Source organism: Centruroides vittatus, unplaced genomic scaffold (assembly GCF_030686945.1).
Source record: "Centruroides vittatus isolate TY-2023 unplaced genomic scaffold, ASM3068694v2 contig_93, whole genome shotgun sequence".
Taxonomy (NCBI): Eukaryota; Metazoa; Arthropoda; class Arachnida; order Scorpiones; family Buthidae; genus Centruroides; species Centruroides vittatus.
In genome coordinates, this window is record NW_027122616.1 from 1 (window position 1) to 17,397 (window position 17,397).

At 33.3% G+C, this 17,397-nt stretch overlaps 2 protein-coding genes across 2 annotated transcripts; both read left to right on the forward strand.

Moving 5' to 3' along the window:
* The first annotated feature begins 7,170 nt into the window (after positions 1–7,170).
* On the forward strand, positions 7,171–10,013 carry LOC136984803 (uncharacterized). The gene is made up of 2 exons (XM_067281947.1): positions 7,171–8,155; positions 9,952–10,013. Exons 1-2 carry the CDS (start codon positions 7,171–7,173, stop codon positions 10,011–10,013), a joined length of 1,047 nt encoding a protein of 348 aa, XP_067138048.1.
* Positions 10,014–16,288: 6,275 nt separating this feature from the next.
* On the forward strand, positions 16,289–17,008 carry LOC136984804 (protein FAM200C-like). The gene has a single exon (XM_067281948.1). It carries the CDS (start codon positions 16,289–16,291, stop codon positions 17,006–17,008), a length of 720 nt encoding a protein of 239 aa, XP_067138049.1.
* Positions 17,009–17,397: the final 389 nt, after the last annotated feature.

The following is a 17,397-nucleotide window of genomic DNA, read 5'->3' on the forward strand; positions in this document are numbered from 1 at the left end:
ATTTTTGCAGCGTGTGGTCTGGCATGTATAAAACAATAAATATCTTTTTGTTAATCTATATACCAGGCGTGGCTCTCTGGACACATACGGGCTTTTTGACAATTTCTAGGCCGCGCTACGCTTTAATTAAATATTCAAAATAATAATAATAATAATAATAATAATGGTTGTTTCACACGACAAAAGTTATTTTTAATAAACGTGAAATTTTATATTAAATATTTATACACAGATTTATATAGTATTTTGCGTTTTTTATATAGTTATCTGGAGTCTTTTAATAAATATTTTCTGGTGTAAATGTTTACTTTAATTGATATTGTCAGAAAAAATGAATTAGTCAAGATTATTTTACGTTCGACAAATAAATAATTTTAGTCTTGCGTGCGTATTAACGTTATAAGCGGTTTTCGGGTTTTATGATAAAAGAAAAATAAATAATCCACTACTTACAGACTCTAAATGATTCCAATACATAAAGAGTTCGATTAAAAGTATTTTCAATTAACATCTAATCACCTAAACATAAATAACTGCATGCATATATATTATAAAATTTGAGGAGAAATTGAATACAGGAAATAAAACATTAGAATAGAAAATGGTGGATATTGAATGAAATCAATAATCATAAACCAAATGAAAAAGCTAAAATTTTCAATCTGAAAAATTTTAAACAAAATTCTATTTGTTTTTTGCCTGAACGCAACTCTTAATACAAGTATAAAAACATTAACATTGTATAGCGATTAGTAATAAAGACAAAGGTGAGCGAATATATCCCGTTCCAAAACACATAACTATAATTATAATAAAGTTTCAGACATGTTTGGATTGTAAGTTTTGATTTTATGAAATATTCCTTTTTTAATTTTAATTTTAACTTTTTTATTAATTATATTTCGTATCTAATATTGAAAATTAGTTTGTTTGATTCACCACTATTCATCTACAAGTTCAATATATTTAGATATCGAATTTTCAAGTTTAACTCCCTATTATTAAAAACATATAGGATCAATGACGCATATAAATTTACTCAGCTAATAATTTATAAAGATTAGTCATAACTTACTCGCACATTTCAACTGCTTTCAGTAATATTTTTTGTGTACGTACTTTTGTAATAAAGATTTTCATTCTTACGAACATTCTAAATTTTATAAACCTCGTGAATTTCGACTTCTATACCAATTACTAAAAATATTTTCTATGGAAAATGAAAAATGTATGCGATTATATAAAATCTAATCTGCAGTATCTCTAATGTCCATACTTCTATATCTTTTCAATCAAAACAAAAAAATATTGTAGTAATATTTTTTTCTTGTTAGAATAGACTTTTATTGTAAAAATCCTAGTGTTTGAAGAGCATAATAAGTACCTTTTCCTAAATCTAGAAGGACAAATATATAGATTTAGTCAAACATGTAAGTTACAAACCTAAGAGAACACTTTAAAACGTTAAAATAAAAAGCGAATAACATACGAGAAGCAAACAGGAAGATAAACAAAACAGCAGAAGAAAAGCATACTAATCAATAGAATACGAAACAGGTCTGTTGAAATAAACGCAACGGATGAGAGTGGTGTGAAGAGAAGAGACTTTGCAAGTCACGGAAAAAACATTGTTACACAGTAAACTGATAACGATTAACAAAATAACTAAATTTTAATCTTACTGTATACATTATTAATATCGCAATATATTAATATTATACATCAATGGTGTATGATATTTAAATTTTTTTGTTGAATTCGATTCAGATTTTATAATATTAACAAAAATATTAAAAAAATTTAAAAAAACACATTTTATTCACTAAAATGTAAACCATTAAATTTCTATTTTAGTTTTCACAGTATTCTTTTTATTATGCGTGAAAAAAGAAAAGACTGGACGCTCGTGTTTATGAATATTGTTACGTTTCCAATTACAGAAAGAAACGTTATTAATTAAAAGAAATTTTCTTTTAATGCTCACGAAACATGTTTCACTGGAATTTAGTAGATCATATTACAAAGCAATTGTCTGCACACATTTTACTTGCTTTTAACGGCAGATCTATTTATTATATCACATGTGTGATGTCTCATTACAGATGGCCACTCATACGTCACAATGCACCATCCTGAAGCAGCGTGGTATTATACGTTTTTGCAATCATAAAATATAAAAGCGAGTGAAGTTTATCACTTGACGGTGGTTCGGCATTTAAGCAAATATAAGGTGTAAGATTGGATTCTAAAGTTTAAGGATGGCCGATGAGATGAGAATCGATTGCATCAACAACTATTGCAACAGACATAAATTGTAAGTAGATAAATAAATTAGCGTTTACTTATCTATTTGCACGTCTCATACAACGTATGATATCTTAAACAATTATTAAAGAAATTTCTTGTTTTCAAATTTTTTCACCACAAACACGTATAACAGTTTGCTGCTCCTCGATGGTTCATTCTAACAATTAGATAATCTTCGATACAATATTACCCATGTGTGCATAAAAGGATTGTGAACATAATTAGGTATTATGTACTCAGATAGTATCATCTAGCAAATTTCAGGAAACATCGATTTTCTGTCCATTATAACATTAATGATTTTTCTTTGCTGAATTGCTCATGCTCTAAAAAGTATACTTTCTCGATAAACAGAAGAGCCGAATATAGATATCATTCTTTATTGTTACTTCTAATTAAAGGATTACAAAATGAGTATTACTGTATTACACATGCGAGAGAAAAAATTAATCTTACTAAAAAATGCAAATTTTAAAAGAATTGTTGGATATTTCATATTAATTTTTTACATTTATCTCTTTATCACTTCAAATTAGTAAAAGTAAAATCTTTTATAAAATTAGTAATTGTTTAAGAATCGTAATTTTGTTTTAAGTGGCGTCACAATACAAAATTGTATACAAAATATTAATTGTCAAAAATTGAAAAGTGTAAAATTTATAAAATACAATTCTTTAATTATTGACATTTTTTGTAAGTTTTGCAGCATAAAATTCTCATATAAATAAATTTGTATTTCAATTTATAATCATGCAATATAAAGAAAATATAAAGAGACAGGCTACGATTATTTTTAAATATGACATTCATACGCTTGCAAAGGTCGTTTCCTTTAATTTTTAGAGATATTTTTATGCATTTTCTTCACCGTATGTCTGTTTTAATGACGATAATCATTACTTAAATTCAAGGACAGAATATCTGTCACATCGTGAACTTCCTTAAATTTAATTCGGAAAGAACAAAACCTCAGACAACTTTTGTTATCTCTTCTACATAATAAATATTATTCACAACAAAGTTGTATTGTTAATATTAAATTGTTTTATGTCATAAAAATATGCATTCAAAAATAAATGCAAACGTTTACTGAATAACGTCATAAAACGAGCATTATATCATCTTATCACAATGGCATTATTAATTTTTTAAATATTTAAAATATTCTATATTTCTAATTATATTTTCTATTGTCTTTAGCTAAACATATAATCAACAGTTCTTCTGTTGACAAAAACCTGTGGATAAAATATATAGCTAAACAAAGGCACTATACAAGTCAGTACCAGATATCTACGAGGATGAGATTTCTGTATCGTAAACGAGAAATTCTATTTATTATTTGTGCACGGTTTCGCTTCGCGGATGTTACATCGATACAAACTTATCGCTTACTGCTATTAATACTTAAATACACATACTTCACCCTACTGCCACACTTTAAATGCCAGTCGTTTTGTACAGTGACATTTTTTAAAATACGTCGTTAATTGTGTTTTCTGCTTCCAAACAATTACTACTTCCATCACATTCAACTATACACTCACAGAAGACAGGAAGTTCGAAAGGTTTCTTGTCAACTAGCGACTTCTCGTTCAGTTTTACAACAAACTAGATAAATAGAAACTACTACTTGATGTCTGAATGCAGTATCATTGCATGCAGATTAAGTGGCATCGAAAGCCGCTCGAGAGACAAAGACATTCCAACTGGCATCGGCATTCCTTTCCTCTTTTTATTAGAAATACAAAAATAACAGCGAATGATTAGAACAGTGTTCAGAAGTATTTCTACGTAAAAAACTGAAATTCCCAAAAGTATTCGAACGCACTTATAATAGGGAAAATACACAGGGAAACTTCAGTCACTCGGCGAGCCCATTTCTGAATAAATTTAAGATTTCATCACGGAGAAGCAGAAGTTCATTTTTCCAGTTTGAAAAACGTCAAATAAATAAACACTGTACAAATTGAAATTTTTAATTACTGAAATTTCTAAATGACTAAAATCTACTCGTTGTATCGCAATTTCCATCAATTCCAGCAAACGATATGAAAAAAAAATTATCTGAAAAAACTTTTGCATTGAATTCCTGTCAAAAACAGTAATTTTTAAGAAACTTACCGATTCTGTAATGAGTGTGAAGTAAATTTCATCTCATCTACCCATATATGTGTCAAAATCAACAGTAAATAGAGTTTTCGGGTCATCCACAAAATAAAAAAATAAAGCAAATTTTCAAATTCTAAATAAGAGCAACAAATAGATACTTTTGGCATGGACAAAATATCACATGACGTGGATTCATGAACGGCGACAAGTTATATGAACCGATGAGAAGAAATTCCACATGGATGAACCAGATGGCTGCAGAAACTATTGGCACGGATTGAGAAAGAAATTAATTAATTTACTCGAAACGACGCCATGCTGATAAAAGTATTATGGTGAGATGTGCAATTCGGTAAGATAGTGTGACAAATCTATCTGTTATCTTTTGTTGTACAATTGCTGTAGGATATCAGCAAATGCCAGACGTGCACATACTGTTATCTCAATAAAAAATTGAAGGAAGTATTTATAATTTCAACAAGATAGTGCATCTCATTCACAGAACAAAATAAACTAGAGAGCGGTTTTTGGTAAATAGTGTGTATTTTATAGACTGGTGCTAAAGTTCTCTTGATGTTAAACATACAAAAAACATGTTTTGTATCTTAGTTTATATTGTTGCTATAGTGCCTTCTGGTAGGTTTTTTAAGAGTAATTGGTCCCTATTCTGGCATTACAGATGTGGAAAAAACCAAGAAAACTCCACGCGGCTAGCCTGTCCTAGTAAGGCGCAAACGCACGACCGAACTAACAGTATTCAAAAAACAAAACCATTAGATCACTGATGGGCCTTTTCTATTTTAGCAACGAAAGTGTATAAGAATGGAAAGCAATATACCTCAGTAGAATCATTAACGAAAGCAATATCTGATGCTTTGAAAAAAAGCACAGATAAGAAATAGGAAAATCTTGTTAACGCAATCCGAGAAAGTGTTGTAAAAATCTTAAGAAGAATCAACAAGTAAGAAGAACAAGTGAAAGTTGATCAGAACAGATAGAATTAATGAAGTAATTAGTAAACAAAATTGACTTTTTGCTTATTAATTATAAATAAATTCATATTTAATTTAAATGTTATAGCGATGCTATCATAATGTTACAGGTATATCCAATATAACATTGTTAAAATTTTTATATATATTTTATTACTGTGTTTTTTGTTCAAATTGATAATATTTAATTTCAAAGTACACGTCGACTCTTTTCTATTATATTCTTATGTAATTATTATCTTGTTTATGAATGTCATCATTTAAGAGCAATTATATCATTTCGGAAGAGTTTGTGTGTGTAACCAACTCCACCTAGAGGATCAAGCTTGAGTGCTCATGGGATAATTGTTGTCCTTCAATCAGTGTTGCCACGTCTACCGAATTTTCGGTAGATCTACCGATTTTGGGTCTGGTCTACCGATTGGAGCATCGAATCTACCGAAAAGTTGATGATAATTCAAGAAATAAATTTTTATTTTCAATGTATCTAAAAATTTTCAATAGAACATTTCTTTGTACCTTCATTTCTTATATATTATAAAAGACTTTATTGCAATACAAAGTTATTTCTGCTGATCTGTTTAGTGCCATCTATTATGTAGTAGCATAATCACTGGTTACATCATAACAGAAATTGCCAGAAATGTACTCTTATAATTATTCACACTGTGAACAATTAAAAATGTATTAGAAATCCAAAAATGAGTGACCAAAAGTACAATAATGGTGGTGAAGGCTCTAGTACCGATGTTACTAAAAAAACGAACATGAACAATTCAACAAACACGAGTGGGAAGCCCTACCAGAGTTCAAAGGGTGGTTAACCCAAAGTAAAAAACAGCGACAATTTGCACTTTACGTGCCTTGTGGCGAAGATATAAACATTTCAAGTGGAAAAGACGCTTTAGTTAAATATAGTGTCAGAAAATTCATATAAAAAAGTGGAGACAATCTCAAGTAAACAAGTCTCAATGATGAAAATATTTGCTATATTGGGATCAAAGAAACACCTTTGGAGGCATCACTTAAAAAAGGTACGTTTTTGTGACAATTATAAAATAAAAAATAAAACTAATTGATTCATTACTCTTGTTATGTTTAGTATTATTAATGTTATTTGTCATTCAAGAGAAATACGCCTTTCAGCACTCGTAGCAGAGCACAGCCTGCCTTTCTTGGTCATGGAGCATCTGCTGAAATTGATTATAAACCTCTGTTTCTACTCAAAAATTGCTCAAGGATTGGCATGCAGCAGAACCAAAATAACAGCCATTGTAAAGTAAGTTACTTGTAACGAGGGTTTTATTCGGGTTTGTGAAGATTTACGAAATAAGAAATTTTTCCTTATCGTGGATGAATCACAATAACACACGTGGATCGGAATACAATAAAACACTTATGCTTAGTTGTAAGGTATTTAAAAGATGACGTTATTCAAGATACTTTTTTGGGTCTTGTATCATAAACCTTAATAAATGTAATTGTATGGTTTTCCCTAAAGGAAACCCACTGAAAAGGAGGCCAACTATCCGGATCATGAACCAACGCATACAGTGTGTGGATAAAATAAAGTATCTCGGGTAATTTTCGACCCAAAATTAACCTGGAAAGAACATTCTCACTACATCTGTAATAAAGCAACCAAAATAATCCACTCCCTGAGGAGTATTCCAGAAATTAACTGGGGGATAAACAACAGGAACAGCCACTTAATTTATAAGGGAGCGATAGAACCGATCTTGACCTATGGCAGCGAAGAATGGGGTATGCTGTCAGTAAAGACCACGTAAAAAGGAAAATTCTCTCAGCTCAGCGAACTGCAGCCATCTCCATCACCAAGGCATATCGGACGGCACCGACAGACGCGATGCTCGTCATTGCCGGACTCGAACCCATCCACCTGGTTATCTTAGTTAAGTATGTCAAAAACCTCCTATTCAAACTCAACAACAGCTCTATCTCACCCTCCCAGTTTCAAAGGCTCACTGCGGTCCTCAAGCTCCCGGATAGCATCCATAATCTTGTCAAGAATGTGATCGATTGGGGTATCGATGTAAACAATCATCCCAACTCTACTCACCCAGCCACCATTTTAAACAGTAACATCTACCTTAATCACCAGGTACCACCAAAAGGTATAAACTTTTATACAGATGGCTCCAAGACCAAAAAAGCGGTCGGAGCCTCTGTCTACGTCAAGGACAACAACAGTCATACCTACTGGCAATCAGCACTCACACTCAACAATCACTGCTCAATTAACCAAGCGGAATCGTTAGCAATCCTGACTTCTTTAAACTACATTAAAAAGAATCACCACAACCTAAAAGGCACTACCATCAACATCAATACAGACAGCCGCACTGCCCTCCACCAAATAAAGAACAACAACAAGAAGTTACCAATTATTAATAATAGTCTACAAATTTTGGAAAACCTTAGTACCTCTATGACAATAAATCTTATCTGGATTAAGGGACATTCTAATATCTACGGGAATGATAAAGCAGATGATCTGGCAAAGAAGGCCCACAAAATCACAAACAAGTGTAACTATAATGCTATCCCTTCCTCAATTATCAATAGTATTATGAACAACATCCTCATAGAGAAATGGCAGGAGGAGTGGGATACTAGCCACACTGGAAGGCTAACGCACGAATTTATCCCCCGGATTGATGATCGGATGAAGAACAACTTTTTCCATACAAATCATGCCATCACGCAGATCCTAACGGCCCATGGCAATTTTCGGGCCTATCTGCACCGTTTCTTGAACAAATGTGACCCAAACTGCACATGTGGCATAAAGGAAAATGACGAACCTTTTCACCAAATTTTCACCTGCCCTAAGTATTCAACAGCCCGCCAACCCCTTCGGAAAATTGTGTATGCTGAAGGCCACCATTGGCCATGTAAGCTTAACGTTTTCCTTGCATCCAGAAAACTTTATAACTCTTTTAAAGACTTTGTTAGCAACCTCCCTCTTATGACCTACTCCGGCATTACTGCAAACCAGCCCGACACCGCCTCTACATCCTCTTAGTCAACTTGGCCGGGACCTCTGCAAGTTCATCCTCATGAAGTTTGTATTCTGCCTCATCTTCTGGTGGCCCCACTGCTCGGGCTATTTTCCCTGGGCGTGGCGCCCCTTTGTCGGGGTTTCTGTAAATCGGTTTTGACCGGCCTTCTGTAAAATGGACTTTGTCGGGATTCTGTTAGAAAATTATTGTCGGAAAGTGACGCATCTGTTCTTTTGTCAATCATGTCCTCTTATTCCTATTTGATAACCCTACTTTGCCCTTCACTAGGCGCCATTTGTTTCACACTGCATATACCTTTTTCTGTTAAATTATTTTGATTGTAATTAATTATATCTCCCGGTGCGCGCCACGAGACTACCCTTTTCATCTTTTTTTCTATCTCACTTTTCCTTCACCTTCGACCTTCTACTATGCTCTTAATCTATCTCTCCTTTCACACTCAGGCAATACCAGTTGAGTAGACCTGAGCCTTCACCCCCTGTTAATGAGTATGAGTATGTTAAATTAAGTGCTTCCAATGCAACTATTGCGGTTGAACATTTCAGCAATGTGATTATTTATATAATCACATTGCTGAAATGTTTAACCACAATAATATTCCCTACAAACACAATTTGATAGGGTTTGCATTCAATGAAGCTAATGTTCTGATGGTAAGTCACCATTTTTTGATGGCACTATTAAAAAATGATGTACACTACCTAATTTATTTAAATATATAAAATTACTTGTCTTCACTGACTGACTGATAGACTTATAGATTTATTATCGACCAGAGCAAATTGCTGAAACTAAAGAAGTGAAATTTGGTACACTGTTAGGGTACGTCATAGAAACGCACGCTAAGAAAAGATTTTTCGAAATTCACCCGCGTGGCGGAAAGGAATAGCATTAAGTCTTAACACGAAGAACGGCTTCTACTGTACTATTATAGATGCGATTTTTTGTTTTTATCCGCGTTTTAGTAGGGTACACCATAAGAAAGCACACTAACAAGTCATTTTTCGAAATTGCCACAGGGAAGAGAAGAGATCATTAAGGCTTTCCATGAAGAACTGCTTCTACTGTAGTATTTTAGATGCGATTTTTTTGTTTTCAACAGGGCTGTGGAGTCAGAGTCGGTGTCGTAAAGTTTTGGTATTTTAATTGGAGTCGGAGTCGTGAAAAATATCACGACTCCGACTCCTTTTTACTTTCCTAACTTGTTATGTATATTCAAAAACGAAAAAGTATTTGAGTCGTGTCACATTTGACTCTCCGAGTTTTCTTGCTAATCTATACATTTGGAGATCTGTCGAACCCGAAAAATGTCAAATAAAAGGAAAAATTCGCGTGTCCACGCGTGTATGTTGGCGTCTAATTTGTTTAATTTCTTTATTCTGATGTGAACTATTAAACAATATCTGAGGATGAGTACAGTTTAAGAAACAAAATTTGGCACAGTAGCGTGTGTATAAAGAGCATTGATGCTATTAAATTTTGGTTTTTTATTACAGATCGACAGGGTAAAGATATAGAAGGTGTTCTGTCTCTACCCTGTCGTGGTCGGACTCAATGAATATTTGACTCGTTATTAGTATTCACAATCTTCTAATCGAGATGGAATAATAATAAGCTCAGAGTTCAAACGGTTGAGTCGAAATTTGGTACACAGTTAAAATACATAATAAGAATGTACACTAATAAGGAATTTATCGAAATTCCTCTCGCGGGGGGAAGAGGGAGAAAGTTAAGGATTACCCCGAAGAACTCCGTTTCTACCATACTATTTTAGATGCGGTATTTTGCGTTTTTGTGAAAAATCGAACATACATTTAGACCCATCAAAAATTTCTCGAATTAGCCTCGGAAGAGAGAGGACCTAATTCTTGCACCCAGTGAAAACGGGTAAAATCGGCTATAATCTAAATATCTTAATCTTCGTTATCGTTACTTTTTGCGCGAGCAACATCTGGCTCATCTGCTAGTTTTCTATTTTTTATGAAACTCGTGTCTACCCTCAAAATTAAGCTTAATTTTTAATATGAGTACAGACAGAAAAGGAAATCTTACAAAATTTGAAGATGATATTTATTATGCACTGGAAAAAAATAAATCACATTGACCACTATTAGAGCGAGATCTGCAAGTTTGGATGTTAAAAAGGCTATACTGCACTATCCAGACATTATCAGAAGTGCAAGATTGATTGTCACAGCCAACAGCATTGTAACCAACCGAGTTTCGGTAGAGCGTTGCGAGACCCGACGCGATGATCCCTTTCGTCATTAACCCCGGTTGCTTATTTTCCCATGGTGATTAATTTATTATTTTTTCATTCTGTTATAAACTAAATTACTTCTTACAAAATATTCCTTCTATTAAGTCAGCATTCACTGAAGTTCATAAATCATATTTAATCATTTTAAGAGCGGAAAATAAACGCTCTGCCGAAACTCGGTTGGTGACAATGCCCTTCCTTGAACACAATATTGAAGGGCATTTTTCCACCAACGTGTACATAAAACCTACACACAGCCCACTTTATATTCCATCGCATTCTAACGACCCGTACCATTACAAACTGGCAGCATTCCGAGCTCTTATCAGAAGGGCCTATATATATTGTGACAACGTTGTTAACAGAGATAAAGAAATTGACAGAATCACGCAAGTGGCCGAATCCCTAGGTTATAAAAAAGGCACAATAGCAGGATTAGTTAAAAAGTATGAGATGGGCACAACAAGAGATTCAAAATACGTTCCCAATAAAATCACAAAGTTTACTTACAACAAGAGTTCAAAAGGTATCATGAAAGAAATTGCAAATCGCAAGGAGACCAGAATGGTTCTAAAAAGAGCTCCGAACCTATACACAATCTTAAGAAATGATAAGGAGCGTATCAAAAAGGAAGAAAAAGCAGGAGTATACAAAATCCCGTACGAGAACGCGGAGCTGGGTATCGAAAAAGACTACATTGGAGTCACAACAAGAACTTTAGGGAAAAGACTTAAGGAACACAAGTATGATGTCAGGAAAGGCTCCAACGCAACAGTACTTTCGCAATACGCGCAGACCCAAGGCTCAGTAGTTAAATGAGAGGAAGCGGATATTGTAAAACCTTGAGCTCCCCAACATTAGCAGGCACCGCAGAAAAAATTGAAATTTATAAAAGCAAGTTGGGAGAGGCATGCATAAATGCGAGGGACGCTGACAGCCTACCAACAGCTTGGAAATTCGTAGTTAAGAGATGTATGACGAACTCGTAGGCTTGTCTTAGCTTGTTTTGGCATCATTCCTCGATAATCTGCCACTCTTCTTAAAAAAAGCATCACCAGTGGAATCGTTTCCCACTATAACGATTTGATTGTATATTTATTTATTTATATTACTTTGTTTTTATTTTTTGTTTTTGTATATTTATTTATTTGTATTACCATGTTCTTCCTTTTTTGTTTTTATTTACTTTTATATTTATTTACTTATATTACCATGTTTTTCTTTTTTTGTCCGTTACTAACGGTTTGAATTTTTTTTCAAATATTTGTATTCTGTCAATGGAACGATAATGTTCCTTTTTTCGAATGTTAGAACCTGAAGATGGCTTATTGAGTAAGCCGAAAACGTTAGTTTTCTAATTAAAATTATCTCAGCTATAAGTAAAAGGTGTTATTTTGTGTATTATAGAACAACCTTATAAGAACTTATATTACTGCCAAACAGTTCGTGGTCCATGGCAAAACAAAAATTATGATAAATGATCCCTCATCACTAAACCGTTAAGAACCAATGCCTTAAGCAGATCGTCCAAGTGTTACGTTACCATAACTTAACTAAACGAATGTGTGGGTACCGAGGAGAAACGACGAAGTTAGACCTCTGTCTAATTTCGGCTAACAAGTCGGAGGGACTTGCCCACGAGTCAGAGATGGCTTATTTGTCGGTAGGGATCCCGTAGGGACGGGACTACTTTTCATCCGGTCGAGTGTAGGAGGAAAAGTGGAGTCGTGGTAAGGCGATAAGCGAATATTCGAGCAAACAAGACACCATGTAACAGGATAACAACGATTTAATGAAAAAAATACGTTACAAAAATCTGACATTAAAGGGGTGACATATATAAAAAGCTATATATCCCTACCACTCGAGGAGAGAGAGAGCTCACATAGATGGATTCCATACCTCTTAGACAATCCAATGTTTTATAGCGTCGTACCAGTATACCAAATCGGTAGGATATCCACAGTTTCGCACAAGAGACGTAAATTCCCTCGGATTCAGAGACGTGACTTATTTTTAAGCAACAGACGTTAATTATCTTCGGCACACACTCTAACTACCGGTTGACGATTGACTCCCCCTGGAACGGAGGAAGGAAGCCTCTTATATAGCTTTTTGCTGGGAAAGTTGGTCACGTGAATGTGATTAGGTCACAGGTGTTCCCGGAATTAGAAACAATACGGCGAATTCGGGCGCTAACTATAAACTTAAGTTGCAAGATAATCTGTACTCAGCGTAAGAACAATGGATAGTTGACAGTTATACGGCCGGGGACGCATATTTTCTCGGCCAGGACTTTTTCTAGCAGGATGTTTATAATAGGAAAATTTTCAATTCAATATAGGGAACAATTATTATAATTTTACGTTCAGGGGGATTTCCAGATCTCACAAGTGTAAAAAAAATATTTTTTTATTTTTCAATATAAAGTTTTAACACGTTTATAAAGTACTAATATTATTTTGCTGTTTAGAGAATTTTTACTCTGTAATTCATAAGTTTTCATGTTATATGTTTAATGTGGACCTTTAAACAAATATTTTATAAGTATTTTACAATCAAGTATTTTTGAAGGAAAGTATTTTTCTAAAATACTTAAAAAATAACCTTCAATTAACGTCGTCAATTTCAGTAGGAATGTCTTACTTGAATAGAAATCTATCAATACCATCAAGGAAATATAAGAAAGCGAAAGTAATTATTATGCAATTAACTCCTTATCAGTTTCTTATATCTCTGTGATTTCTTGCCATTTCCACGAATTTATTCATGCCTTTTACAATTAAATGTCTACTTTACTGTAGACAAACAACAATAAATATTAATGGAAATTTCCTCCGAGTTATAATTATTATTCTTAATTTTTTAATTTATGTATTTACATATTTTGTTACTTTATATCATACTTAAAAATGCGTTATAAATCGTCCTATTATGCAGGAATTTTTATACAGGTTAACATTTATTAAATATCATTTTAATCATGTGGTATAAATTTCCTATTTTAAATATTTGTCTCGCGCATAGACACGATGTTAATTTAAAATAATTTCTTATTTTATTAACAAATTCTCATTCGTAAATATTTTTATAAATATTTATTTTTTTCGAAAACAATTAAAATACAAATTACATCATAAACAGAATTAATACAAACGACAACACGCATTTATCGCAAAACAAATTCATATCGTTCATTCACTTCTCTTTGATCGGAGTCGGCGAGTGAGATTTTAAATAGAATTTTCATTGTCTTTATGTCTGCAGAAAATAATAAAGTTTCGGATGTATTTAGCTATAATAGAGGTATTAATAATTTGAGCTATTTTCTGTCAATCACGTGGCCGGTAGATCTGGCATATAATGACACAATAAAGGTACTGTTTCACTTCGAATGTTTAATGATGGGCGAGTGGTCTCCGTTGCCGCTAATAGCGGCGGTGACCGGACCCTAAACACTGGGAAGTTCGGTCGTGGGTTCGCGCAGCGACTCGGACAGGCTGGCTGCTAGGAGTTTTCCGGGTTTTCTCCTAGCCAATAACGACTGAATAGAAGGCCAGTTCCCCATAAAAGTCCTCCCGGAAGGCACGGATTCCCGCGCGTACGTTTAGGCCGTGAGATAAACGGCTGGCTCTTCGGTCGCGTAGCGATCATAGCACCACTCTTCGGAGGAAAGGCGAATATAAGGCTATCGATGATGAATACTCTTTCAATAGTGGAGACCGCAAAAATGGTCCAAAATATAAACTTCTATTGGATGTATAATTTCAAAATTTGCTGAGGTCATAAACAACATCCAATAGAATGTATTCAAAGCCTTTCCTGACTTATCTCGTCCATAGGGAGAACAGAAACGATTATTGAATATTGGACGTGTATACACGTCAATGGGCTGTAGCATTAAACGTAACGCTTGACGTCTATAGACTATTAAACATTTGTCAATATCATCACGAGAAAAACGAACGATAATTATAAACATTATCTGCTTATAATCATAATTTATTTTTCATGTTCGATATGATTTTTAAGTAATTAGTTTACCATTTACTTTTCATTATTGTAATGCATGTGATATATCAGATTGTAATACTATATGTTATATAAATTTTTTTTCACACGAATTACGTAAAATATATCAAGTTTATTCTACAAAATCCAACTAATTGTTGAACTGATTGTAATTCATCGAACTAATAAATTATGTAGGCTTAATATTTTAAGCTTTTGAGTTTATTGCCTACGTCGTGTGCCATTTATTTCATTATATATCTAAAATATTGTTTTGAATACATATGGATATGAAATTAGTCAAATTGGAAATAAACTATTAAATGTAAATTATCATTGAACAAATTTTGATCTTCATTAAACAAGTAAAAAATATGATATAATTATGTTACCACTTCCTGTAATGAAATGGCTCAATACTTCAGTCGAATATTGGCACATACTCTCATGCGATTTGTCTTTTAATCATTAATGTGATCGATGAATTATTTATTCACAAACATAAGTCGTTGAAAATTGCAGGGCGATTTTCAATGTTTCTTCAAATAGTTCAGAAAATTTACTTTCTCAAAGTTTACTGTAAGCCTGAAATGGATCACAAACTCACTGAAATTTCATAGAAACATTACTCGTATAATACGTTTCAAGTTTCTGCTTTAAACTTGGAAGTGATCACAAACCATTTCTAAAATCTCATAATCAACAAAAATGTCAAAAAGGTGCAAAATGAATGTCTTTTACATACACACACAAAAAAAAATACATCACATTGGTTTCTCTTAAAACGCCCATATCGTAGGGATTAAAAATACAGTAGTTAATTTAAGTATGGCCGCAGACTACACCTCCCATCATCGCGGACAACAAGTAGAGAAACACTATGACATACAGAAACAATTATTCTGTATGTAGTAATGAAACGTTGTTTAAAATTTTTTTATTTCTTAAAATATCATTAATTTAATAAAAAATACGAAATAAGTTATTTTATGACAGAATTCTACAATAAAACGCTTGTGTCATCAATTTTATTTATTTTTTATTCAGTTTTATAATTACAGATTTTTTTATGTGACCACTGTCAGAGTTCAAATTATTGTATTAATATTATTATATAAACATTATAAAATTATTCTATTAATATGGAGGTAAATAAGTAGGTAGGATATACTATAATAGAATTATTTTAATTTCAGAAAAATGCCACCGAAACGAAAGTATGACGACGATTATATTAAATTGGGTGTTACTTCAATAGAAATAAATGGGGAGACCACATCTCAATGCCTAATATGCGCAACTGTTGTTGCCAATGATGCTTTGAAGCCGGCAAAGTTGGAACTGTCATTTAAAATCCGTACATTCGAATTATTGTGACCGTCCACGAAAATTCTTCAAATTTCAAAATTGTTTGCCAAATCCAAAAAATCACACACAATCGGCGAATCTCTAATAAAGCCTTGTATACTTGAAGCTGCCGAAGACCTTTTAAGGGAGGAAGCTCAAAAGAAAATACGTGAAATTCCATTATCAAATGACACGGCAAGTCGCGTATTCAAAAAATGTCAATTGACATCGAAGAACAAATTCTTGACAAGATAAAATGTAGTCCACGTTTGGCGCTACAATGTGATGAATCTACTGACGTTTCACAATGTTGTCAATTACTTGTATTTGTCCGACTTTTGAACGACAATAAAACATTTAAAGGAAGGTTACTCTTTTTTCAAAAACTGGAAACAACGTCGCGTGGTGCAGATGTTATGGACCTAATAAGTCTATATTTAGAGAAACATGGGCTCATGTGGCAAAAGCTTGCTGGGTTTTGTTCGGGCGGTGCTCCTGCTACGCTCGGTTCCAACTCTGGTCTTTCAGCTTTGATTAAAAAAAATCAATCTGCAATAACGACGCAATGCAATATTCATCGTCGAGCATCGGCTGCTAAAACGCTCCCGGAATGCTCTGCTATTACGATGAAAACAGCCATAAAAGTAGTCAACTTTATTAAAAGGAGTGTACTTAATACTCGTCTCTTCAAAAAGTTATGTTGTGATATGAACTCTGAACACAAAACGCTGCTTTTTCACACTGAAGCGCGATGGCTTTCCGAAGGAAATATGCTGTCGAGAGAACTGAGAGAAGAAGTAAAATTATTCTTATCTAATAAGGAAAACAAAGAGTTGCTGTCTGAGTTCTGTCAGTTCAAATTTCAAATAGGCTGCGTTTCTTTATGCAGCGCTCGAGAAGCGCTTTACAGCGGACTCACTGAAACCCGTTTCTAAATGCAGCGCTGCAATGTAGCGAACCGTTTCTAAACGTTTGCTGCAAGAGGTCGCTGCAGCGAAGATAAAGCATGTTTTACGTTCGCTACACGTGTAAATCAAAATGGACGCTCGCATGTATAATGTTGTATTAACCAGCGAAAATAAAAATGTCGAGGTAACTGTCGACAAGAACATTATGGAAAGATTAACAACAGGTAAATTTACAGATTAAATGTACTTTCGAATTATTAAAGTATAGCCGTTATCGATTGTTTTTATATAATTCACTTAAATATAATTTAATAATTAATATATTTCATATAACACTTCAATGTACAGATTGAATAGACCATAATAATTGAAAAATTTTCAATTATTATTGTATATGAGTTCTTGTATTGTGATTA